The sequence below is a fragment of the Paramormyrops kingsleyae genome, chromosome 11, assembly GCF_048594095.1.
Source record: "Paramormyrops kingsleyae isolate MSU_618 chromosome 11, PKINGS_0.4, whole genome shotgun sequence".
Taxonomy (NCBI): domain Eukaryota; kingdom Metazoa; phylum Chordata; class Actinopteri; order Osteoglossiformes; family Mormyridae; genus Paramormyrops; species Paramormyrops kingsleyae.
The window spans coordinates 6,935,612-6,959,263 of NC_132807.1; the positions used below are offsets into that span (position 1 = coordinate 6,935,612).

At 41.3% G+C, this 23,652-nt stretch overlaps 3 protein-coding genes across 6 annotated transcripts; 1 reads left to right on the forward strand and 2 right to left on the reverse strand.

Annotated features, from left to right (window-relative positions):
• The first annotated feature begins 2,879 nt into the window (after positions 1–2,879).
• Positions 2,880–12,074, forward strand: slc30a4 (solute carrier family 30 member 4). 3 transcript variants are annotated; one of them, XM_023813878.2, is made up of 9 exons: positions 2,880–3,032; positions 3,399–3,489; positions 3,831–4,368; positions 5,023–5,169; positions 6,145–6,298; positions 7,477–7,654; positions 9,816–9,921; positions 10,006–10,140; positions 10,594–12,074. In XM_023813878.2, the coding sequence occupies exons 3-9, from the start codon at positions 3,972–3,974 to the stop codon at positions 10,740–10,742; spliced, it is 1,266 nt and encodes a 421-aa protein (XP_023669646.1). In that variant the 5' UTR covers positions 2,880–3,032; positions 3,399–3,489; positions 3,831–3,971; the 3' UTR covers positions 10,743–12,074. The 3 variants fall into 3 exon arrangements, with proteins under 3 accessions (XP_023669646.1, XP_023669647.1, XP_023669645.1); XM_023813877.2 differs by having other exon boundaries at positions 2,888–3,032; positions 3,341–3,489; XM_023813879.2 differs by lacking the exon at positions 3,399–3,489 and having other exon boundaries at positions 2,887–3,032.
• A 4,863-nt stretch (positions 12,075–16,937) lies between these two features.
• On the reverse strand, positions 16,938–18,445 carry LOC111845074 (normal mucosa of esophagus-specific gene 1 protein-like). 2 transcript variants are annotated; one of them, XM_023814167.2, is made up of 5 exons: positions 18,308–18,445; positions 18,031–18,085; positions 17,848–17,936; positions 17,541–17,601; positions 16,938–17,303 (listed from the first exon to the last, which is right to left on the reverse strand). In XM_023814167.2, exons 2-5 carry the CDS (start codon positions 18,067–18,069, stop codon positions 17,235–17,237), a joined length of 258 nt encoding a protein of 85 aa, XP_023669935.1. In that variant the 5' UTR covers positions 18,070–18,085; positions 18,308–18,445; the 3' UTR covers positions 16,938–17,234. The 2 variants fall into 2 exon arrangements, with proteins under 2 accessions (XP_023669935.1, XP_023669934.1); XM_023814166.2 differs by having other exon boundaries at positions 18,031–18,106; positions 18,308–18,437.
• A 577-nt stretch (positions 18,446–19,022) lies between these two features.
• On the reverse strand, positions 19,023–23,024 carry afg2b (AFG2 AAA ATPase homolog B). The gene is made up of 8 exons (XM_023814036.2): positions 21,788–23,024; positions 21,502–21,687; positions 21,205–21,363; positions 20,795–21,004; positions 20,405–20,632; positions 20,128–20,262; positions 19,883–20,008; positions 19,023–19,238 (listed from the first exon to the last, which is right to left on the reverse strand). The coding sequence occupies exons 1-8, from the start codon at positions 22,859–22,861 to the stop codon at positions 19,098–19,100; spliced, it is 2,259 nt and encodes a 752-aa protein (XP_023669804.2). The 5' UTR covers positions 22,862–23,024; the 3' UTR covers positions 19,023–19,097.
• Positions 23,025–23,652: the final 628 nt, after the last annotated feature.

The following is a 23,652-nucleotide window of genomic DNA, read 5'->3' on the forward strand; positions in this document are numbered from 1 at the left end:
ATGCCCCCATCTATGAATGATTCACTTACTGAGTATTAAGTGAAAGAGCCTTCCTTTGTGGTGGGTGTGTGAGACCAGTCCTGGTACTGCACCTCTTCTTGAGGGTTTCCATAGTGAAATGCGTTGGAGAAACTGCCCACAGCCTGCTGAATGGCACGGAGGCGTCACTTTTGGCCCCCAAACGTGTGGTAGACAGTGGGCACACATCTCGCTCAGGCCTCCTGTGGTTGAGCCAGATATAAAATAAACAACACAATAAATCTTTACACAAGACCTTTTTTTTCCCCATATGGTTACGGCGGGCGCGTTGGAGGGTCTCCACTGGAGATCCAGACAGCCTGCTGGGGAAAACAGCCTCTAATCCACTCAAACCACCAGCAGTCCTATGGCTACTGAGGTAAGACTTGAAATGAGGACAAAACATCTGTTTAAGAAAACAAAATTCCACCAACTACTTTCCTTCAGAAGTCAACAAAACAGTACCTTCCGCTCTGCCATATACATGCAAAACACAACCGCAAGGGCAGGCAAAAGTGGTTTAATTAAATTCTCCTTTTTCATTTAATGTGAAATGACATATCAAATTAAAGTATTTTTTTGTGTCCCCCATATATAAATCATATTTATATGACTTCCACAGCATGAAAATCAAACCAATGAAACTATGACAGCTTTTCTGTTGACAGAAAATACAATCAGTAATAGCGTGAGCCCATTTGGCTTAGTATTTGAAAACATTTTGTGTTTGACTATTTACTTCTTATTTGTGACCCCTCTTTGTTGTGAAGTAAAGATATTTTATATCATGTCCGGAAAATTAGTGGCTCAGTTACATGTCACTGATCAAAATGACGAGTTTTCAATGTATTTGGGTTATATGTTGATGAAATATTTCAGGTTCACTTCAGCTCTAAGGTTTGAGAAAAAAATGATGTTACAAGAATCGGTGGCCGGGGGACTGAAGCCATACTCTGAGCTGACTGTTTTTTATTGGAGAGTTCCTTCAGCTCTGAAGAGAGCCGAGGTCACCCTACTTGTCACCAGGGTGATTCATTGTTTACTTAGACAGAACGACAGCCGTCTTCTTCCACCACTTGCTGCTAAATATCTGTGGAGTCGGTGGCTTGCTTTTCCCTCACAGCTGAAGCCATAAACGGGGGAAGCAAATTTAAATGAGAACCATGAATCGTGGGGGCGGGGGGGGGGGGGGGCGGAACAACACTGACCTCAAAAATCTCTGCTTCTGCAGTCCTGTCTGGCTTCTCAGATACTGCCTGTGCCCTCTGAACTCAAGTCTGCCTGTGTCTGAGGTTCGAGTTCAGCCTCCCACAAGGGTAATTTCTAAATCCAAAAGAACGTAAACCAGAAGTACAGTAAATGGCATTGGCTGGGAACCATTTCCTGTCTGTAGTAAGATTATAAATAGACAGTTTATAGAAAGCTGAGAAGGGAGGTAATGGAGGCCAATAATATTTTTCTTCAAAAAAGAGATTCAACCTACATTTTGTCAACAAAAATGCCAGGATTGTTTAATCTTCAACATTACAAATATGTGGTATGTGTAATGTCATATTATCTAGGACATGTAAGGATAAATATAGAATTCTAAAAAAACTGGAAAAATATTGATAAATATTTTGCAAAATGTGAAGCTTTTTAAAGAAAAATGTATATTCAGAGGAAATGTTCAAAGACATTTCTCTTCTATGCCAACAGCTATGGTCCTGGGTACTTTTAGGATTTCAGTACTGCAACACCTTGATTGACAGACAATTAAATCTGATTTTTTTGTTTGAAGTTCTATGTTTATAGAGTGGAAACAACACTAATAAATGGAATAATGAAACATTTTAGAATTTCCTCTGAAATCTTGCATCACCAAATCGTATAGATTACTGCTTTATACAAGTTATACACATTCACAAAATAAAACAATCCTTTTCAAGTGATATTCATCAGTTTCACAGTGCTAGAAAATGCGAACTTGAATTTGAAAAATTTTTTAGGTCTCTGCTACCACCTAGTGTCAATTTGTCAAAACACAGATCAATGTTGAACTTACCACTGCTAATGCTATCTGCACACTGACCTAATATTTTATTATGTTCTTGTATTGCTTAGATTTGCATTTCCAGTATTTCTCTTATTGTTTAATTCCTTATGTACATCTGAGCTATATATAACGCACCATTTCAGGTTGACACAGTGATAATTTTGTTTTGCTTACACTATGAAGATCTTGATAACTTCTCAAAACATAATAAGCACATTCATGGAGGGCCACAGTTCCCCGCAGCTTGAATACAGCAGAGAAAACATGAGATGAACCAGGATTCTAAGAAGCAGTCCTGACAGAGTGAGTCTTTTAAGCATGGACACTCGGTGTAAGACAAAATATATGGGAAATGTATTGTTAGTTAAATATACACAGCATACAAAACACTAGGACAGTATTTAAATATTGAAGACACAGTCCACAAAAGGATCAACATACAGTTTTCAGTCTGTTTATTGGGAATATTGCAGTTGAACTTATTTTAGGTGAATATTTATCTGATTCATTTGAACATTTTTTGAGCAGAAATTGTAGCATACACTCGCTTAGAATAAGACATTCCACTGCATTCCATTTTTCTACAAATGCATTATTGTCTGCGCTTGTCTTAGTTGTGAGTAAAGCAATGATTACCAATTACTGTATGATGATCTGTCAAATATGTAACGTTGTTTTGTAATGTCAAAACATAATCAAGCAGGCGTTTACGGAAGTCGGTGCATTGCACAGCGTTCGCGGACGTCAGTGCATCGCGCATGCGCTCGCCTATCGGCTAGGCAGTAAGTAGTGACGTATACAGATCAAATAGTGACGTACACGCAAAACCAGTGTGCGCATGCGTTCGCAGATCGGGCAGCCACAGCGTGCCCTGGAATGTATCGGCCTACGAGAGCGACGTCATGTGATCACACCAGCATCATGTAACTGATTGTGTACAGTCGTAAAAATATGTTTTATTAGTCTCAACGTATAGCTGGTAAGATACAATAATAGTAATAGTAGATAGTATCTATTACTAAAACGACTGGTGATTCGGAATCTGGTGTTTTATTTAAATAATTTACAAATAAGGCATATTTATTCTTTCGTTTTCATTTTCTGAAACAGGAATGTCAATGTGCAAGTCGTGCAATGCTGGATTCGGGCGCTGTGCTGCTTCGGCTGGTTTATTATATGATGGCTGCTTTGCATTCGCTGCACTTTTGAGCCGCTTTGATATCGAATAAGTGAAAAAGGAGCGAATCGGTGTCCGCTAAAATTTTTTGTATTTCCTGTCGACCTCAGTCCGCACTTACGCCATTGCCTGTAGGCAGCCAGCTAACCGGGTTGCTGGTGTCAACAGGGCAGCTCGGTACCTTCGTCTCGTTAAGAGTAACTGGACAACTGCGGAATGGCGAACGAACTGGTTTTCCCCCTGTAATCGGAGAGTGGATGTGAGTACTTTGACGCTTTAACATTCATCTGCAGCCTGTATTTAAATATATTGTGTTGTTGAAACGTTTGTTTAGGAGGTGGCTTGGATATTTGCACTTAATGTAGATCTTTTTTCATACCTACCGATTTGACAGGCGTTTTTGTGAGTTAGTTAATAATTACTGGACTTGTTACCGTAATAAATTGTCACTTATTAGTTCCTGCTGAGTGGTGCTGAAAGAAATCGGCTGCTTGCTTAATGATTTAGTCTGTGATCGATAGTGCCATGACCGATTTGTATAAATAACAGGCAGAGACACGTCTGAAGTATACATAACTGTCTTTTTTTTTGTTCCTCTAGGATTCCACTAACTCGTAAGCCATTTTAAAGGGAGTGCAACGTTTTGTTACAGTATTCAAAACCCAACATATATGACAGCCATCTGTCAGGGGAAGCAAAGTGTTTGACTCATACTTTCAGGTGTGCTAGAGGTGTGAAGTCATGGCAGGTGCAAATTTTCTGGGAAAGATGAAGACCTTCTTTAAGAAGGAGCCCACTGAATGGGATCTTAGCGACACGGCTAGTTTTGATTTCTCCCATGACCGGACTGAGGATGATGACGAGGACACCCCCACATTTAAAAAACTGAAAGTTGTCATTTCTGGGGAGCCGGATTGCCCAGCGGGGCCCCACACCAATGGGTCACTGGTAAACACGGTGGTGGATGATGACGAGTCGCTCTTGGATTCATCGTCCCTCGGCAGCGGTCCAGGGGTCATCTTGGACCCCTGCGCGAACTGCACAAAGAGGAAAGAGAAGGGGAAGCGGAGCAGGGTGATGAAGAAGCTGGGCTGTGCCGCCTTGCTCTATTTCCTTTTTATGATAGGCGAGCTCATAGGTAAGGGAAGCCGTTCAAGTTCCGGCATGCTGCAAGTAAAGCATTATGTTGTGGAATATATGAACGAAGCATTCTGAAAATGAAATTGTTAAGCTGAGTGATAATAAGCACATTCATATCAAATAAAAGAGTGAAGGTTTTAACACTGGGCAGTGTTAATACTTGTGTTGCAGTATTACACTGAGTTAATTGGACCAAGGGATAGATTAAATCGCAAACATCCTTGTGTAGCTGTCTGTCTTAGACTGTAATAAATAGCTGGCATGTTATTTTTTAGGAATGTTGCTATTAATATGCACACATAACTTCCACTGTAGGAAAATGTACCTGACAACAAACACATAACGTCTGGTGTTGGGCTGGACAGTCAGATCTCCAGAATCTGTACTTTTGGGATATGATGTAATCTCACTCTTCACTCTGTATCTGTGGTTGATGTAGCAGATATTTAAGTCTGAGGAATCTGGCAAAACTGCTTTTTAGGAAGATAGTTGGTGCTTTTGCTTCTGTAAGAGGTAAGCGATATTTGTGCGTAGTTTAGATTTTGTTAGTAGTGTTTCGTCTATCAGATACGACATTTGTAAACAAAATGTAAATGTGTGTGATGATTTTCTGCCACGTTTGAACTAATTTCATCGTCTCTCTGTCTTTAAGGTGGCTATGTCGCCAATAGCCTAGCGATCATGACCGATGCGTTGCACATGCTGACGGATCTTGTTGGTATTGTTGTGTCCCTGCTTGCACTCTGGTTGTCTTCAAAACCCCCAACCAAAAGGTTCACCTTCGGATTGCACCGTCTTGGTAAGACACCAAGGTCACCATATCTTAAAAAGGACATTGCGGCCTTAGAAAAGGTGCAGCGTAGGGCCACAAGAATGATTCCTGGTCTTAGAGGAATGTCTTATGAGGAGAGTTTAGCTGAGCTAAATCTGTTCAGCCTCAAGCAAAGGAGACTGAGGGGGGACATGATCCAGGTCTATAAGATTCTAACAGGTTTGGATGCTGTTCAACCGAATAGTTACTTCAGCATTAGTTCAAATACAAGAACTCGCGGCCAAAGGTGGAAATTAGCGGGAGAACATTTCAAACTGGATTTAAGGAAGCACTTCTTTACACAGCGTGTAGTCAGAGTATGGAATAGTCTTCCTGATAACATAGTGCAAGCTGAATCCTTGGGTTCCTTTAAATCAGAGCTAGATAAGATTTTAACAACTCTGAGCTATTAGTTAAGTTCTCCCCAAGCGAGCTCGATGGGCCGAATGGCCTCCTCTCGTTTGTATAGTTCTTATGTTCTTATGACAGTCACTCGACTGGTTTGACATTCGGTGATGTTTCGGGAAGTACCCTCACTCAGTGAGGACTGTTTTTGTGAGTTGCAGGGAAGAGCACGAATGAACTTCTCGCATGGTTGTGATTGTAAGCGTGCTGTGTCAGATCTTGTTCTCCTTTCTGGGGAATAATGAATGACACATTGTCTGAGGTTCAGAGCGTGAAGTAGCATGGGACTTTCCGCAGGGATATCCCATAATCACAGGTTGTCATTGTATTTTCCCAGCTGTCAGAGGCACATAGTTTTGTTGTCTTTTTTTTTTGGCAGTCAGTACGTTGCTGTATCGCTTAAGCCTTCTTTTAACTTGCTTTAATGGACTCTTAAGTACGCCTTCCTCTGTGGGGACGTTAATTGTTGTCATAGAATGTGATGTACACGTTTGATGGCCTGAGAATACTGGAGTATACTCCCTACTCATTAATGGCATTCTTCATTTCATTTTACAGAGGTGGTCTCTGCTGCCATCAGCGTGCTGCTGATATATATCCTGACCGCTGTGCTCCTGAATGAGGCTGTCCAGAGGACCATCCATCAGGACTTTGACATCGATGGGGATGTCATGCTCATTACCGCAGCAGTCGGTGTGGCCGTCAACCTAATGTGAGCGGATTGTGCTGCAGCGTATCCACACTTGCTCAGGGCGAGGCTCAATGTTCACCCTGCTATGTTAGCTTTAAAGCTCCCGGTTGGATTGATTAAAGCTGTGAAGCCCTTTTCCTTCTCTTGGAGAATCGGCCTGTACAGGAGACAGCCTGATGTGCCGATGTGTCTGAGCCTATCAAATTAGGTTCAGCCACTGAGCACAAATTGTGTTCCTATTATGGGCACCAGGTGGCATAATGGTTAAGGACTTGGGCTCATAGTCTGAGATTGCTCATTCAAGTCAGCTGTAGTCTTTGTATTGGTGTTTAATCTGAATTGTTCCTGATTAATAATTGATATGTATTGGTTAATAGATGCAACCTATGACTGAAGTTTTTTTTATTATATTAAGAAAATGTATGTAAAAATAAATTTCAGTCAGCCATATGCCCATGGATGTGGTACCTGTAGTGACTGACAAAATGACACTTCATGAACCATTTACTGTATTTTTTGATCCCACTAGATGGCGCTCTTGGTTTGCTTTGGGCATGTCTCCTGCCATTTTTTTAAACATAGAGCACCATGGAGTCAAAAAATACAGCAAATGGTTCATAAAATCTCATTTTGTCCATCACTACTACCTAGTGTGCGCTGCATGACGTACGAAAGTTGTTGCAGAAAAGTTCTGTATCGTATGTCAGACTGACCATCCCAGCCCTATCCCTCTATTTCATTTTCACACCTAAAAGTCAGTGTGACTTTATGACATACGTCCATTTCCATGAATGACCCGTATGTCTGGATGGAACCCAGTTGTAAGTCAGGGACTGTAAAGGTAATTTGAATGTTTGTATGATCACTATGCTGCCTGGTATCTCCTCGACGGCCCGGAGCAGGACCGGCCCGCCCTATTGGGCACCATTTGATTAGGGAGAGCAAAAGAGTGAGTGAACAAAAAAAAAAAAAGAAATACTTATGTTTGCATTCTGTGACATTACAATTATTTGCACTAGGTTTGATATTTCACTACTTTCCTTGTTAGAAGCCTGATAACTTGTGCTACTGAAATGTGTTTTATGTAAATTAATTGATCAAATTGGTGTTTGGCTGCTCTGGACCCTGGAGCAGTGAGACGCGAGTGTGGCGTGGCTGCTGTGGCGTTACGGTCTTGTTTTTCTTCTTGGTTTGAGCAGAATGGGCTTCCTGTTGAACCAGTCAGGCCATGTTCACTCCCATGCTCACCATCAGGCCTCGGGGCAGACAGCGCACAGCCACGGGAGCCTGGCGGTCAGGGCGGCTTTCGTGCACGCCCTCGGGGACCTGGTGCAGAGTGTCGGCGTGCTCGTGGCAGCATACGTTGTGCGCTTCAAGGTACAGTGAGCGGCTCCTGCTGCCGGCGATTGCACTGGTGCTCTGCATCACGGGCATTTAGCTATTCTAGGGAACAAAAAACAAGGAAAAAAATGAAGTAAAAAAAATACCTCCATCGGTAATGGATCTTTTCATCCAGAGCCTATGGGTCAGGCCCAGGAAGCATAGGTGTAAGATGACCATCTCCGGAGTCACACTGATAGGCACATTGCATCATCCACCCCTCCGTTTTCCGCCGCAGTACTGTGGGGGGGGGGGGTCCAGAGGCTGTACCAGGCGGGAACATCAGGGTAGGAATTCAAAACCCAAAACCCGGAGGTGGGAAGCAGCAGTGTCACAGCAACACAGCAGCACTAACACAGTCATTCTTAGGTGGAAGCGGCACCTGTGATGGTGGAAAGTTCAGCTGTGCCATTCAGCTTTTCTCCTGGGTTAATTTCGTAGACGTGACCATCTCCTGTTTGCCCACATTCTTAATAAAGAGTTAATTTTGCCTGTGTCAAAAAACCAATATGAAAGAAGTAATTGAATAATATGATGCCGCTTGTCTAGCTGAGTTAAAAAATAATCACGAGTCGCTACTGATTCTACAGTTTCCCATTATGAGTATTTAATATATTTGCAATTTTTTTTATACATTCTAGAATCTTTGCTTTGGTTGATACCTCCCAGAAAGAGCTACAATTACAAAGAGACATGGACATTTTAAATGTGTATAATTATACATACACATACATTTACGGTTAACATAAATGCAAATGTCATGGAAAAGACTTCTTACATAAAGTCATTTCCCAAGATTTTAACATTATTGTCAATTTTTTTTTTATAATTTTGAGTACCCAGTCAAATGCCACATTTGTATGAGAGTTTTAACTTCTATATCTGTCGGTGATTATCATCCGCTCAGTGGTTAGCTGAAATTGTAGCGTATAAGTGGAAATTGCCATAACTCAAAATACAAGGGAGGACAAAATAAGGTCTTATCCCAGCTATCCAGGAAGTTTGGTGTGATCTGTGGGTAGAACCTTGTCACGTGAAGCTTCCGCTGTATTTTTAGTCAGCTTATGTCACATTGGAGCTGCTTGGGTGCTCAGAGAGGCCAGGAATTGTGCTTCCGGTGGTTGTTATGTAGCCTGTAGAATGTGCCCGGACTCAGAGTGCCCTCTAGTGGTTGATTGTCATGAGCTACATTATAGCATCCTGTGACCTGCCAGTGGTAAGTGGACATGTAGCAGATGCGTCCAGGGTATCCTGTGGTATTTTTGGAGGGGAGTTAAGAATACAGGCCGTGGGGCGTCCCTGGGGGGTGGGGGGGGAGGGGGGATTAGGCTGTTGTGGCAGTTGTAATCCCCCACCTAGAATCCGGCATGGAAATAGTCTGTTACTGTAGGTATTACTGCTTTTGTCATGAGCTGAATTCCATTGTGCCTAAATTCTTCTCTATATAAACTATATCACCCTCCCCCTGGCCCCCCCACCAGTGCCACCAGCACACTTTTCATTTCCAAAGTACCGGCGCGGGGGCTCGCTGTGTTGTTGTGCTGCCTCACTCCCGGAGAATATGGTTAGATGCAATTCCAAAGCAGTCATTAGTCATTAGTTCAGAGCTATGGCCTGGTACAGACTTTTCGTTGCCATTTTTAGCTGCTATTCTCATTTTAAGAATGTTACCTAAGAATGTTTTTCTAAGCTTAGTGTTGTCATGGACACACGTTCATTATTAATATGATGTGTCAGACTGGTGGGTTGTTTCTGGACACACTGACTTCGAAACACAACATAATTTTTAGGTTTTCGTGTTACTTTTCATTTATTTTTGTTAAAAAAGAAAAAAAAAACAACAGTTTAAAAAAAACCATAATAGGACTTTAAAACATGTATAACTTGTGCAATTCTTAAGTTGAACAATTTCATCTGAATGTATAGTTTTATTGCACATTACATTATTTCATTTGTATATTAGCACATTACTTCAAAAATGACGCATAGATCTAGTCTGATGTTTAGCGATTTGTGCTCAGAAAAGGGTTACTGGTGTTAAAAATGTTGTTCTTGGATTAACAAATATGCGCTTCTGATTATTTAAATTATTATTAAAAATTCTTTCCGACTTAAGCCACAAGTGTCAGTTTTAAAAACATTTTTCTTGGTTTTCCAGCCTGAATACAAGATTGCAGACCCGATTTGCACATATATCTTCTCAGTGCTTGTCCTGTTTACCACAGTAAAAATAGTAAGAGACACTGGGATCATTGTACTTGAAGGTAAGCTGTTTGTTTCGTAATGCTGACTTCAGGTGTTTACATGATGACGCGTCTCACGCGCTGCACGTTTCACCACAACTTCAGGGGTTCCCCGGCATTTGGATGTGACGCGAATCAGAGAAGACCTGCTGAAACTGGAGGAGGTGCATTCTGTGGAGGATCTGAACGTGTGGGCTTTGGCGCCGGACAAGACGGCCGCGCTGGTCCACTTGTCCCTGGGTAAGTGTGGCGCGGAGCTGGTGCTTCCGGAGCATCGGCTGACAGGCGGGCAGAGGTGCCATGGGCCGGCGGCACTGGCTGGACCTCAGCTGCCAAGTGCCGCATCCCTAGGGGTCATCGGCCGCGGTGTGGAAATTTCCGGAGCCATGCATGTTTTGCTCACCTTGAGCTGTTAATTGCTTTGTGAGGTATTTATTTGGATGACGTGAGACCTCACCCAGTGTTTCTGGTGTCATTCGGGAGCTAATTAAATGCCTCCCTGATACCCACAGGCCACTCGATGCCAGATACGATGCCAAGGCCTTGAGCTTAAGGGTTTTCAGAAGCTGGTTTTGCACTTGCTTGTACTTGTCGTCGGGTAAACACCTGCGGATGTGCTGGAAGCGACCTCCCCCCACCCCCTACTGTCAGCTAAAGGCGTTCACTTTTCTCCCTCCCCGGCCCCGTCCACAGTACCCTCCAGCAGTAGCGACTGGGAGGAAGTTCAAGCGAAGGCGCGACACCTGCTCGCCAGCACGTACGGGATCTCCAAGTCCACCATCCAGCTGCAGCGTTACAGGGAGACGTCACCCGTCACATGCGTCAGCTGTCAGCTGACCTGAGCGCATGGGAACTCTACCGGACCTGCCCACCCGCCCCCCCTGTTCCTTTGTTCTGCAGGTTAAACTCAACGTGATTTATAAAGCGCACAAGATGCAGTAGTTGTACTAATGGGATTGCCAAAGGACTTTGTTTTAATGTTAATTAATGCACATTCTAACAGGATTTCCCTGGTCTTTAAAATCGAATGTGTGCATTTTTGAACACACTGACATACGACAGCTTGAATGCCTGTAAAGTCTGCACAAACATACAGCTTAGAGTTTCTCTGTTTTTTTGGACACAGTCAAAAGCAGTATTTGATGAACATGCCAGAAAATATTAAATGAGGATGGTGATTTCTTGTCAGACTCTTTTAAAGACTGATTTCCAGCTATGTTTCCATGCTCTGAGACGTTTCACTATCCCTGGTATGGATGGGTTTCTCGGTGACGATGCCCAGGTCTGGGTGGGTTTTTCTCGGTGACGATGCCCAGGTCCGGGTGGGTTTTTCTCGGTGACGATGCCCAGGTCCGGGTGGGTTTTTCTCGGTGACGATGCCCAGGTCCGGGTGGGTTTTTCTCGGTGACGATGCCCAGGTCCGGGTGGGTTTTTCTCGGTGACGATGCCCAGGTCCATCCCCATGTCGGATCCCTGTTGAGTTCGGCCAGCTTGTTGTCAGGAGGAATGACACGTGTGTCTGCTTATGTTTAATATTTTTGAATAACATGAACGGTATATTTGCAATAAAATTTATGGTGTAGGATAGAAATAGCTGTGGATGAGCTTCCGCCTTCCAGCACGGTGCTCAAAACGCAGATTTACCACAGCTCTCCACTGAAGGAGATAGCATACAGTTTTACTCACTCAACATTCAAAATATAAATTTTAAAAAACTGCTGTATGAAAACTTCCTGGACGATACATCCGTAAGCACTTATGCACTCTAGAAACAAACAGCAATGTCGATGCACCAAGCAGTGATGTATAACATTTTGAGATACTCCGCAGTGTTGTATGTAACAGGTTGGTAAATCTGAGTATGCAGTTAAATAAATGAAAACATATGTAGAAAACTTGTCATCCTAACCATTGTGAAGACTGGATCATTTTCTTTTTGCAAACTTAAACGTTTTACTTAATTATCTACCATAAGAATCGAAATGAGGCCTGTTTGAGATGTTTCATAATGCAGTTTGAATGTTAGTACTTTAAAATTTATGCCTATTCTAAGAAATATACATGTTGACATTTGCGTCATTCTGCCTTTTTTTGCATAGATACAACTTACCGCTGAGCATAGAAATGACGACTGTGATAAGTAATTTGAAATAAATGGTATTTTTTTTCCCAAATTTTGTTTAGTCATTTTTACAGGGCTTTGAACATCTGCCTTCATTTCCCCAACTGGAAACTTAAAACTCATATTCCCTGTTTACAAAATTCCAGTTAAAAATTACACGGATACTAATCTGTCAGTAGATGGCGCCAAGTGCTTGTAAACGAAGGTGTACATACTGTACTAACTTGTTGTACTGCCATAAGTGTATTTGAAGAGACTTATTTTTTGCAGTAGACTAATTGAAGTTGAGTAAATTTGCTGTTAAATTATGTTGATCTCATGTTTAAAAGTTTATTTAAATGGCAAGTTTTCTATCCTCAATTTTAAGCATACACACAATTAAACACCAGATTTTAAGACCATCCACATAAAGAATTCTCTTTACTTTTAGGTTGTAGTCACGCATTCAGAGAAGTCATGTGATGTGCTAGAAGGCATCATTTTTTTGGCAGTGGTTTCTAAACAAACCCGTACAGGCTTTTCATCTCGTGCCTTCCTTCCTTACGATCACCAGGCCAGAACAGGCTCCTCCCTCCTGCCTTAAACAATAGTTACAATGAGTTACTTTCGACTGCAGATGAACCTGAAGTGACAATCATATCATGAGGCGGTTCGGGACTGTTTAGTTTCCGGAAATGTGAGGCAAAAGTCCATCAATGAATCTTGCTTTTATTTTAAAGGATGGTGGTAATATGGTGCCTCAGTGTCATCATTACCATGCACCTTCAGGGCTGGAGATTTGAGTCCCGTATTAGACTCATATCATAATTACCATGTAACTTACCTCCGTGTGCTTTTAACTTTCCCATTTAGATAGTCATGATTTGCATAGTAATCTTGACAGTTGTGTGGCACTGTAACTGTAAGTGAGTAGCTCTGATGGTTTACACCTCGAGCTTTTGCAGTGTTTATACTCTCCCCAGGTCATTTCTCTTAATTCATCAGAAAGTGTGTCTGATTGCCCCAGCCTTGTGCACTATGCTGTCTTTCACACACTAAATACTACATGGAATATTTTTTTTTTTACTGCTACCATGCAAACAAGTGCACATCATTAGAATCAATACACCCATGTTTCAGCTGTTCACTCTGGTCTTTCTAGTGTGGTTCATGATATTCAGCTGCCATTGTCAACTGCTGCCAGAGAGACAAGCTGTGGCAAATAGCTGCATAGATTCAGAGTCACAGTAGATCCTGGACGGCCACAACCCTGAGAAACCCCTGGTGACAGTCAGGCTTAAAGGTTAGACGCACCAGAATGTCACATTCTTAAAATTCGGATATAATTTACAAAAAAATACTATACTAGGCCATAGATCAGAACTAATGACTAATGAGATTTCTGTCTATTCATCTTCCAACCGCATAACCTGGTCAGGGCACTGAGGGGCCATGAACGTCCATCACAGGGCACACGTACTGTACACACACGACAGGCAATTTAAAGCAGTCAGTTAGCCTAACTGCATGAAATAATAGCTTTCTTGTGCTAGGTGACATATTAGCACCCTAAGTGAGAATTATGATGATGTGATTCTGGAAAAAATGCTCTTTATTGAGTTATTGGACACTTCCTTGCTTTAGGGAACAAAGATATAAAAATTAGCAACTTAAAAATATCTGATTTCAAGTCCTTGTTTAGTAGTTGATTATAAAACAGCGGTTTGTTACTCCTTGTTCACAAAATTATTTACAGGGTGTGTCTATAACCAATTTTCTCTGACAGGCAGTTATTGTCAGATTTTGACCTAGGAAATCCTGCATTTTCAACATCAGAATAGAAATAACTTAAACACATTGTAACTGTATGTGCTGTTTATGTGGCCTTGCTGCTGATGAGGAAGTGGGTGTGCGGGTTGCGACTTCCAGCCTGTGTCTGGTCACATGACTCAGAATGTGTGTCTATGAAAGTGCTGTGCTACTTTAGCCAGTCACGTAGGCAGCGTGGAAAAAGGTTTACATTTCATTTTCATCTGTTCAGTGTCAGAAGCGCTCAGTACATAAAACTGCTGTTTCCATGGACATAAGCAAAGTGCCTCTCACCATGTTTATATTTGGTTAAAAAAAAGAATCAGTTTTCAAAACCACATACGTTTAGACTTTGTTTTCATTCTCTAAGGTGTATCAGCACTGACATTTTCAGGATTTCAGGTGAATAAACCAGAAACAACACACAACCTATGTTCATCTTTACTTATTACTTTACTTTAAAGAGTTTCTATTGAACCTCCAAAATACCTGCTTGTCTTGTTTATACTACAGAAGTGGGGGTAAAAACTGACTTCCTGGACATATTAAAACATAAAAGGTCTATGATCATATGAATTGGATAATCCATAACAAACTGCCATGCTGGGAATTTAAATTAATCCTTTAAATAGAAGTTAAATACACTATATGGACAAAAGTATTGGGATACCTGTCCTTACAAGAACCATTATTCTAAATCCATAGGCATCAGTATGGAGCTGGTCCCCCCTTTGCAGCTATAACAGCTGCCACTCTTCTGGGAAGGCTTTCCACAAGATTTTGGGGTGTGTCTGATCTGTGGGAATTTTTGCCCATTCATCCAGAAGAGCATTTGTGAGGTCAGACACTGATGTTGGACATGAAGGCCTGGCTCACAATCTCTGTTCTAGCTCATGCCAAAGGTGTTCAGTGAGTTTGAGGTCTGGGCTCTGTTGGTATGCGTACCAAGACATTTTAGACAATTCTATGCATCCAGCTTTGTGAGAACAGTTTGGGGAAGGAATGTAAAGAGACATCAAGCTAGCAGAGAAATTCATGGAACAGATTGGTCCCAGGGTGTTTCATATATACAGAGGGAGTCTGATGGCCAGACGTGATTCGCCAGGGAGTCTGATGGCCAGATGTGATTCGCCAGCTCGTTTCGCCACTGGGAACCACACAAGAGAATTTGGTGTGACACTTCTCACATGGTGGAGGGAGCTCCAGGCATGGATGAACTGATCCAAGATGAACTGTGATGTCATGAAGACCACAATGCTGGGATGTTTTTTTTTTTTTATGGATTGAATGCATCAGCAGCACAGTGTAGGTTTCACTCCATGGTGGCACTGGAGATGGGAAATGAGACTGAAAAATCAGTTTGGATGAAAAAAAAAAAACAATTTTTCCTAAAGGTGTGTCAAGTGCTGCTTCTGTATCACTGCCCCAAGTCGTACAGGTTTTTCTTCTTGCAAAAAAATTTGCAGTCACTATTAGTCAGTGGAATTATAATTAATGTGTAGGATAGGAAGTGATCTAGCCTTTCTGAAAACCAAATAACACTGCTTTACAAGGCGCTTGTTTCCTTTATAATTTATGGTGTACCAGATAGAGAAACAGACAATTTTGTTATAATTTTTGTAAAATATATAAAACACTGGTATTTTGCGTAACACTGGTTAACAGAAATCTGAGTATAAAACAACTAAGGATTGTCTTTTATGAATTTTTTTAATTATGAGTTAATAAATCCACTCAAATTTTGCTCTCACCCATAGTTTTTCAGTGATATCATTTTAAGGCTATATTGATAGTATATAATTGCTTATGAAGAATGTATGGGCATGTTTAAGAGTAATTTAGGAAAAAACATTTTATTTCTGAACATTTTTAGGATTTTAATGAAGAGTGCAAAGTACTGTAAGTGTGTTTTGCCAGAGTTTACAGGCTGTACAAGGCAGTAGCTAACATGTAGAGACAAGATCCTGCCCATCTGATAAGGAAAAATAATATCAAGGCCAGTGGAGTCCCAGAATGTTGGCTTATAAGTGTAATCGTACACTTATAAATTGTAAATAAGTCACTTGCAATATGCATATATATTGTAAATATACGTGTAGCATAAGGTATAATTGTGTCTCTCAAAATCCTAGCATGATAGGTAAATTCTGTTTAGATATTTGAATTCAGCACAAACAATACTGAAAGATTTTGATTTGTGAAACAGAAAGTAAAAATTTCTTGATCAGTTTAATAAAAAAGATAATATTTTAAATGATTATAGATTTTTCGTAGTACCAGTTGATGCTTTTACGCAAAATAACTCACAGTCTACTATACCTAAGCAGTCTGATGTTTCTCTAGAACAATTAAGGCTAGGATTCAACAGTAAGGCAACAGTGTCTCCCCTGGACCTCAAACCAACAACCCTCAGGCTCCAACAATAATGGCAACAGGTGACAACTTCATCAGCATGACACAGCAATTACTTATTGGTAATTCTTACAGCTCTGTAACAAATCAAACACACTAAATCTTAACTCCATAAACAAGAAAGTGAACGTTTCTTCACTGCATTTTATATGTACTTCTGTGTATGGTAATGGTAATTAACTGAGGCAAATCAGTTTAAGAATTGGTTCATATTCTCGTGTTATATTCTAGTTAAAAACAGTTCCTTGATAAAAGTGAACGGAAAAAATATGAGCATTACGATAATGAATTTGGACTGCATCCCATAAGCAGAAAGCACGTTCATTACTCTTGTGCATTAGAGTAATTGAAAGCGCAATGGAGAGTGATATTTTAATCTGTCTGGGAGAATCAAGCTACGGCACAGTAAAGGAGAATTATAATTGTACATAACAGATGGATGTTTGGCAGATATTACGACTCAGTTCCATCTCCCTGTCTTACGTACGGTGAAATTTATATGCATGACACAACTATGACTGGAATCTGGATCTATTCCACCGTTAAGATTTTGCCAAAAATGCAGTTTAATCACAATGAGGAGGACAATGAAGGGAGGCTGCCTCTAGACTGACACTAGCAGACACGCATTTTATAGATCGTTAAGAGTGGTTTTGTTATTGCCTGAATATTGTTTAGTGACACATCTGTTGCAACAGAAAAAGAGGCAAAAATGTCAGGTAGAATAATTTATTTTACACCAATATTATCACATCATTTGTACAGTCATCTTAAATAAGTACAGGAGAAGGTGCACATGTGTCCCAGGGGCAAATCCTTTGTCCCTGTGACATTGCTAATCTAAGCTCCCTGCTTGTCCTGCTGAGCAGAACTGAGCACGTTCAGACCCCACCAATGCAGCAGAAGCATTTCCGCACACTGATTTTCTGAGCTTAGTCTGTGCAGAGATGATTCCGTTGGACTGATGGGGAGTTCAAATGGTGGCTGCAGCCCCGTGGCCCAAAGCCCAGTCTCACTTTGTCAAACTCTTCACCAGCTGCAGTTCCTCTACCGGCTTCCACTGCTGATTGATGGTGATCAGCTACGTAAAAACAGGAAGGGAGACCAGTCAGGACACCAAGCCCCTAGTGGAGGACCTACCCCTAAGCTACAATTCTGTATCCTTCTCTAGTACAGCAAAGTCATTCAAGGTCAGTACTTATCATCATGCTCATAGCATCACGTACAGACATTTTGAGCACACACTCATAAAGAAAACAAACCTGAAAAAACACTTCGCAAACAGGTGTTTAAACAGCCATTACGTCACCACATTTACCTTCTGAGGTTTGGAAGGATCCAGGTTCTCCCAGGGCTCTGGGTTATGTTTCTTGTTTATGCTGAAGAAAATTTGATTTAGTTATTTTTAAGGTCCGTTCGACTTTAAAAACCGAATGCCATTTTACTAAAAGTTACAATTATTTTACAAACGTGAAAATCATGCACAGACTGATATGGTTAATATATAAATGTACTCGGCAAGAACATTTTTTAATTTATGGAATAAATAATTAATTATAAAACACCACTGAATACAATCCAAGGTTGAATTGTCTAAAAAAGGTCTAAATCAAATGAGCTCTTACATTATATCTGGTTTTGTAAGTAAGAAGTAAATTGACGCGGTAGTGGCTCCGGCGGCTGCAAACGCCATACATCCAATCAGAGGGATCAACTAGGAAATAAATACATTCGATATAAATCAACTTCAGCATCATCTCAACACATGCGCAACCTCTAATAAAACACGATTATGGCGGAAAACTAACCTCTTTCTTGTTTCTCAACATGGCAAAAAATCCAGACATTTTGCTCCAGTGATGTGCTACAATATTCCAGTGATGTCTTTAGGGGAGAGAAAAAAAGTTATTTTATTTAAAAAGTTAATGTCTGACAAGATGGATTTACTATAATTTAATTCATCTCAAAATAAATATAATAATACTTTGTATTAAATATAATTTTTTACGAAATACTTCTTGATTTTAACTATTAATCTTAAACAGCTCAGGTCCCTCTAGCCACTACTTGTACAACGTTCCTCACCTATGGCTGCGTCAGGTGGCTGTGGCTCTCGCTGCTTCCTGTTCGCGCCGCTTCCTCCTCGCGCGTGCTGATATACCGGGTACCCGGGGTGATACGAGAGCGACGGCACGTAGACAAGCTTCGCGCCGCATATCGAAACCTATCGGAAGAGACACATCCACTATTTCTAGTTAAGTCAGTCAATGATGAACTGGTCCAGAATCAACCTCGAGTTCCCTCTTCTGGCGACAAGGCACACTGCACGCGCACCAGCCGCTGCGCTTATTAGTTCCATGTTTAATCACTTTACAGAAGCCAGGCGCTACTGTTCGCTGTAGCAAACATTGATTAAAAAATTGATTTTTTAATCCTTCATTCATTTCCCAATTAAAACTGCAAAAAGAGTCCACCAAAAACAAGGTTTGTACAGTACCACCTGTCAGATATTTTATAGATTTTTGTCCAAGATTTCCTAAAGTTGCCATAAATGGTGACATAAAAGGGAATATATTTATCATTTTACGTAATTATAACGAACGATCCAATTACCGTGACTTAACCAAATATAAAAAAATATTCAAAATGTTTTATGCAAATTACATCAATGCAAAATATACTTCGACCTTTGGTCTCAGCGGTAAGAGTGCTGTATTATTTCATGAACACAAAGCCAACCAAATTATGCATACATGTATCATTTTGTTTACTCCAACAAACATTTCGACACACAGAATCATAAGAGATAAAATCTTTATTATTATTATTATAAGCATCTGAATACATCACAAATGTAAAAGGTAGTAAACAACACTCAACTCGTGAACAAATGTTTGTAATGATCTAGTTGCTGGGCATTTAGAGAAGGTTTCATGTTCTGGAATGATCTGTGAAAGTATTCATGCTTTATTTTGGGGGCATCCATGCCTTCGTATTGCAAGGTCATCAAAGCTGCCTAAAAACAACAAAAATACAAAAAATGAGACAAATGAGTTAAAAGAACGACTAACAGCTTTACATGAGCAAATATTTCAACCTCATCAACTAGGCGATTTCAGCTAGAACTGAACTTTATTGATTCCTCATATATAATATTAAAAAACAAATAAAGATGAAGAAAGCAGAGTGCTGATGGTACAAGTAAGGAAGAAACATGGAGGATGAATAATTTAGTGCAGGTGCAATTCAATACTGGTGAGTCAAAGGGTGCAGGGTCAGTGACCTCTAAACTGGGTGGGAACAGGAACATGGAGCCTGTAAACATCCAAAGCAAAGGTGACTGTGGAAGGTTCCGTGAGGCTTTTAAGCCCATGGTGAATGGGATTATCACGCAGGGACACCCTGCTTCCCCAGGGTCCCTTTGGGTTACACTGGCCTGCGACTGGCAGTGCAGGATAAACACAACTCTTTGGGCATCTGTACATCATTTCTCAGATCAGTAGTTGTACCCATCTGAAAAAATGACTCCTTTCTTTTTAACACTATACAAAGTGAAGCACCCCACAGGAAATATGCTTTTTGTAATTCTGCCCACTGATCCATATTCCAGTCCTATGTAATTCTTCTGGGTTACGAGGCCAAAAACAAAGATTTCTTTACCTCCTTGCAAAGGTTCTCCAGGTCAGCACCAGAAAATAAATGGGTTTGTTGAGCCAACTCTTCCAGAGACACGTCCGCCTCTAACGGCATCTTTTCCGTACAGATCTGCAGAATGGCTCGTCGTGCCTGTGAAATAAACCAAGATCAACATCAGGAACACCCTCCTTTGAAGCTGCAATCTGCTCGTATTAATCAGCGAGCAGATACACTTTCAAAAGATGCGACATATTATTTGAACTGCCTACCTCCAGGTCAGGGGGTGGCACAAAAATGATCTTATCTAATCTGCCAGGTCGGAGCAGGGCAGTGTCCAAGACATCGGGTCTGTTTGAGGCAGCAACTATTATGACGTCCTTGTTGCAAACTTCATGGTAGTCCATCTGAAACGTTTGCAAGGTTGTACAAAGGGGACGTCAGTTTTGAAGAATGCATTGAGCAGGACCATGCATTACAGAAGGTAAATATCAAGAAGCTATATTAGTGTGAAAGCATTCCTCTAACAGCACTCAGTCACACAGTCACCTGCTGCTCTGGGCAGAGATCGATGGAGCCCTCTGGCAGACACAGCTGTCGCTCTGAGCCTCTCCTCTCCGCGGCCTTCAGCCCAACACCATCCATCTCATTCAGGAGCACAGAGAGCACCCTGGCCTGGACACTGTGACCTCTGCTGTCCTCTCGGGAACCAAAGAGGGTGTCAATTTCATCCAGAAACAGGATGGACGGGGCACAGGCTCTAGCTTGACGAAAAAGCTGTAGAGATATTAATTGTAGACATTACAGAGATATTACGCATTGTTCACATTAACAGTAACCTAAGAAATGTGAAAGTTAGCTACTACTTAATTAAATATGGTCGAAGATGCCCAGAAGGTCATCCGATGTCAGAGGTCAAAATTGTGAAGAGGAGCAGACCTGAGCCAGAATCTTTTCAGAATCGCCAACAAATGGGGAAAAGAGATCAGCGCCGCTGACAGACAGGAACGCGCAGTGGGTGGAGCTAGCCGCAGCCTTCACCAGTGTGGTCTTGGCACACCCTGGGGGGCCGTACAGCAGAATGCCCCGTGGACGTGACAGACCAAGTCGAACAAATGCCTCCGGAAACTTCATCGGCCATTCAATACTCTTCCAGAAGACAAGAGCATTCACATATGTAAGAATACAGTGCAACAATGTTAAACAAAGCTTAACCCATTGCACGGACACTAATCATTCAAAATTAATTTTTATTACCTAAACATTGTTTATTGATTAATTCGTTTTTTTTACCATATATATATTGTTTTAGCTTAAGGGGTTTCATGTAGAACATCCTGCTTCAATACCTGTTTCATTTTTAGTTTGACATCCTCCAGACCACCTATTTGGTCCCAGCTGAGAGGCTTAAACTCGGTCAGACCGATGCTGCTTCTCAGGCATGATGGCTGGACCTTTTTGAGGGCCTCCAGAAAGTGCTGCATGTCTATTGAATAACTGTCAGCGCCCTGCAGAGGAAGATCAGAGATCAGCAGCAGGGTATCGTCATATTAACAAGCAGCATGGCTCCCTCTCAACCCCTTGCATCTGTTAATGAGACTCGAGGTCTGTGTCCTCCTTGGCTTGCCTGGCAGTTTGTGTGGTACCTGGGAGCCCCGGAGAATGGCATGCAAAGCTGCTTCCCTGCAGAGGGTGCTCAAGTCGGCTCCAACGAAACCTGTGGTCATCTCTGCTAACGCGACCAAATCCACATTGCTGGACAGGGTCATTTTTGAGCTCAGCAACTCTAAAATAGATTTTCTCTGATGAAGTGTAGGCACACCAATGATGACCTAGGGAAATGAACAAAAAAACCCTATCGCGTCATAAAGTCATTCGTGAAAATGACAATATTTACAATGTTGCAACAAAACAAAACAAAAATATTTTCACCTCTCTGTCAAATCTGCCAGCTCTCCTCAAGGCAGGATCTAAAGCATCTGGTTGGTTAGTTGCCCCAATGACAACAAAATGATGATCTCTGCCAATGCCATCCATCAGAGTCAACAGCTGTGCCACAATTCTGTTCTCAGGCGCATTGCTTGAACTGGCCCTCTTTGGGCATAAGGAATCAATTTCATCAATGAAGAGAACACATGGACCTTCCGAAGAAGCCTCTTTAGCTTGGAGAAACACACCCCTTAAATTTTCTTCACTCTCTCCCGGCCTTGAACCAAGAATCACAGGCCCACTTATTGTGACCAAGGAAGCACCGACCTCTTGAACCACGCTCCTTACCAGCATGGTCTTCCCAACCCCTGGAGGTCCAATAAGTAACACATTTTTAGGATGGGAAAGGCCCAGCTTCTGCAATGTCCTTGGATAGAGAAGTGGTAAATTAAGAATTTCCTTAAGTGAAGCAAACACGTCCTCCATCCCTCCCAAACTGATGCTAGACATCCTGAATTGCTGACTTTTATATCTATTGTGAGTCTGTATCTCCTGTATGCTGATACTGGTTTTAGCAGTGATAAGACCACCTCCACTGGAGCTCGGATCTAAACACTCAATAACAACCAACTGAATTGGAGTTTCCAGATGACTCACGTTTACAATGTGCTTCTCCGACACATAAGTGCCTTTGAGGATGTCTTTAACTAGGTCGTGAATTAAATTGGGAGATAAGCTGTTCTTGAACCCCATCGTTTTAAGAACAGTTTTAATTATCACATTCTTCAGTTTCGGGCAAGTTAGCGCTGTCATTTGGCTTCGGCTAACAGAGAAGTTTCTGTAAGAAAGCGAGGTGAAGTCTGCTGTGGCACATTTACTGTCGAATTGCAAAAAACCCTCAGCAAGATCACTTCTTGGCCATGCCGTACACAAACAATCGAATCCTGGAGTCGTAATTAGAACAGGAGATCCAATCTTCAGCCCTAGATATGCCATCAACATCGGCCCCATTCTGCATCTTTGTGTGCCTATGTCACCTGGATCCAAAGGAAGAACCTTCAAACTGATGTCCTCCATGGAAATGGTTCACTGCATTAATTATGAAAAGAAAGAATTAGCCCCAAACCTAGTATTCTATAATCAAGATAATGCAAACCGATATGCGCGTTCATCTTTAAGCTATCCCTACTGACAACGTTTACATGTGTACTAATGTAAACAGCCATGCGTTTCTAGCAGGATTAACTGGCCAACCGTAAGCTTAACCTTGATTTGTTGTAAAATTTCACAATTGTATATTTATACTACAACATTGCAAGTCAATTAAGCACCATTTACGTTACATTTATTGCGATATTACTATTTAGGACCATAACGTTTCTACCGAAAAAGAAATATAATATAAAAAAAATAACTTGAAAACATAGAGTTATGGGCGGCCAACTTTTTATTTCCGATTGGTCCTTCACTTCTCGCGATGTCTAATTTTAACCCCATTCACATCTTCGTGTGGAAGGAGAAGTGGATGTGATTGTAATGAAGGTTACTGTGGAAAATATACTTCTTATCAAATTTCATAAAATGGCATTACTTTTTGTAACAGACAATCGAAATCGGAGCCCGTTTAATCAATGGAGCCTCATGTTTAAAAACGCATTCTAAAGACAGGCGAGATCCACTTACGGTCTCAGATGAGTATCATCACACCGCTATCCCCTTTTTGGCCGCAGTATGATTTAGGAATATCATCGGAACTACTTCATGACAACCAAAAAAGTTTAACAATATGAATAGTTAGGTAAATATGTAATTGTACTATGTGAATTTTAAACACGAACACAATTTCAGGCAAAGAAAATTACAAATTC

Bases quoted from the DNA above. Each gene is read 5' to 3' on its own strand.
- LOC111845074 (XM_023814167.2), bottom strand. From the start codon at position 18,069: ATGTCTGGATTTTTTGCCATGTTGAGAAACAAGAAAGAG. The intron at 17,937-18,030 runs GTTAGTTTTCCG...TTTATTTCCTAG, and splicing joins TGTTGAGAAACAAGAAAGAG to TTGATCCCTCTGATTGGATG. The intron at 17,602-17,847 runs GTAAGAGCTCAT...AATTTTCTTCAG, and splicing joins CTTACAAAACCAGATATAAT to CATAAACAAGAAACATAACC.
- afg2b (XM_023814036.2), bottom strand. From the start codon at position 22,861: ATGGAGGACATCAGTTTGAAGGTTCTTCCTTTGGATCCAGGTGACATA. The intron at 21,688-21,787 runs GTGAAAATATTT...TCATTTCCCTAG, and splicing joins CTGGCAGATTTGACAGAGAG to GTCATCATTGGTGTGCCTAC. The intron at 20,009-20,127 runs GTAGGCAGTTCA...TTTATTTCACAG, and splicing joins TGCCACCCCCTGACCTGGAG to GCACGACGAGCCATTCTGCA.
- slc30a4 (XM_023813878.2), top strand. From the start codon at position 3,972: ATGGCAGGTGCAAATTTTCTGGGAAAGATGAAGACCTTCTTTAAGAAG. The intron at 5,170-6,144 runs GTAAGACACCAA...TTCATTTTACAG, and splicing joins CTTCGGATTGCACCGTCTTG to AGGTGGTCTCTGCTGCCATC. The intron at 10,141-10,593 runs GTAAGTGTGGCG...CCCCGTCCACAG, and splicing joins GCTGGTCCACTTGTCCCTGG to TACCCTCCAGCAGTAGCGAC.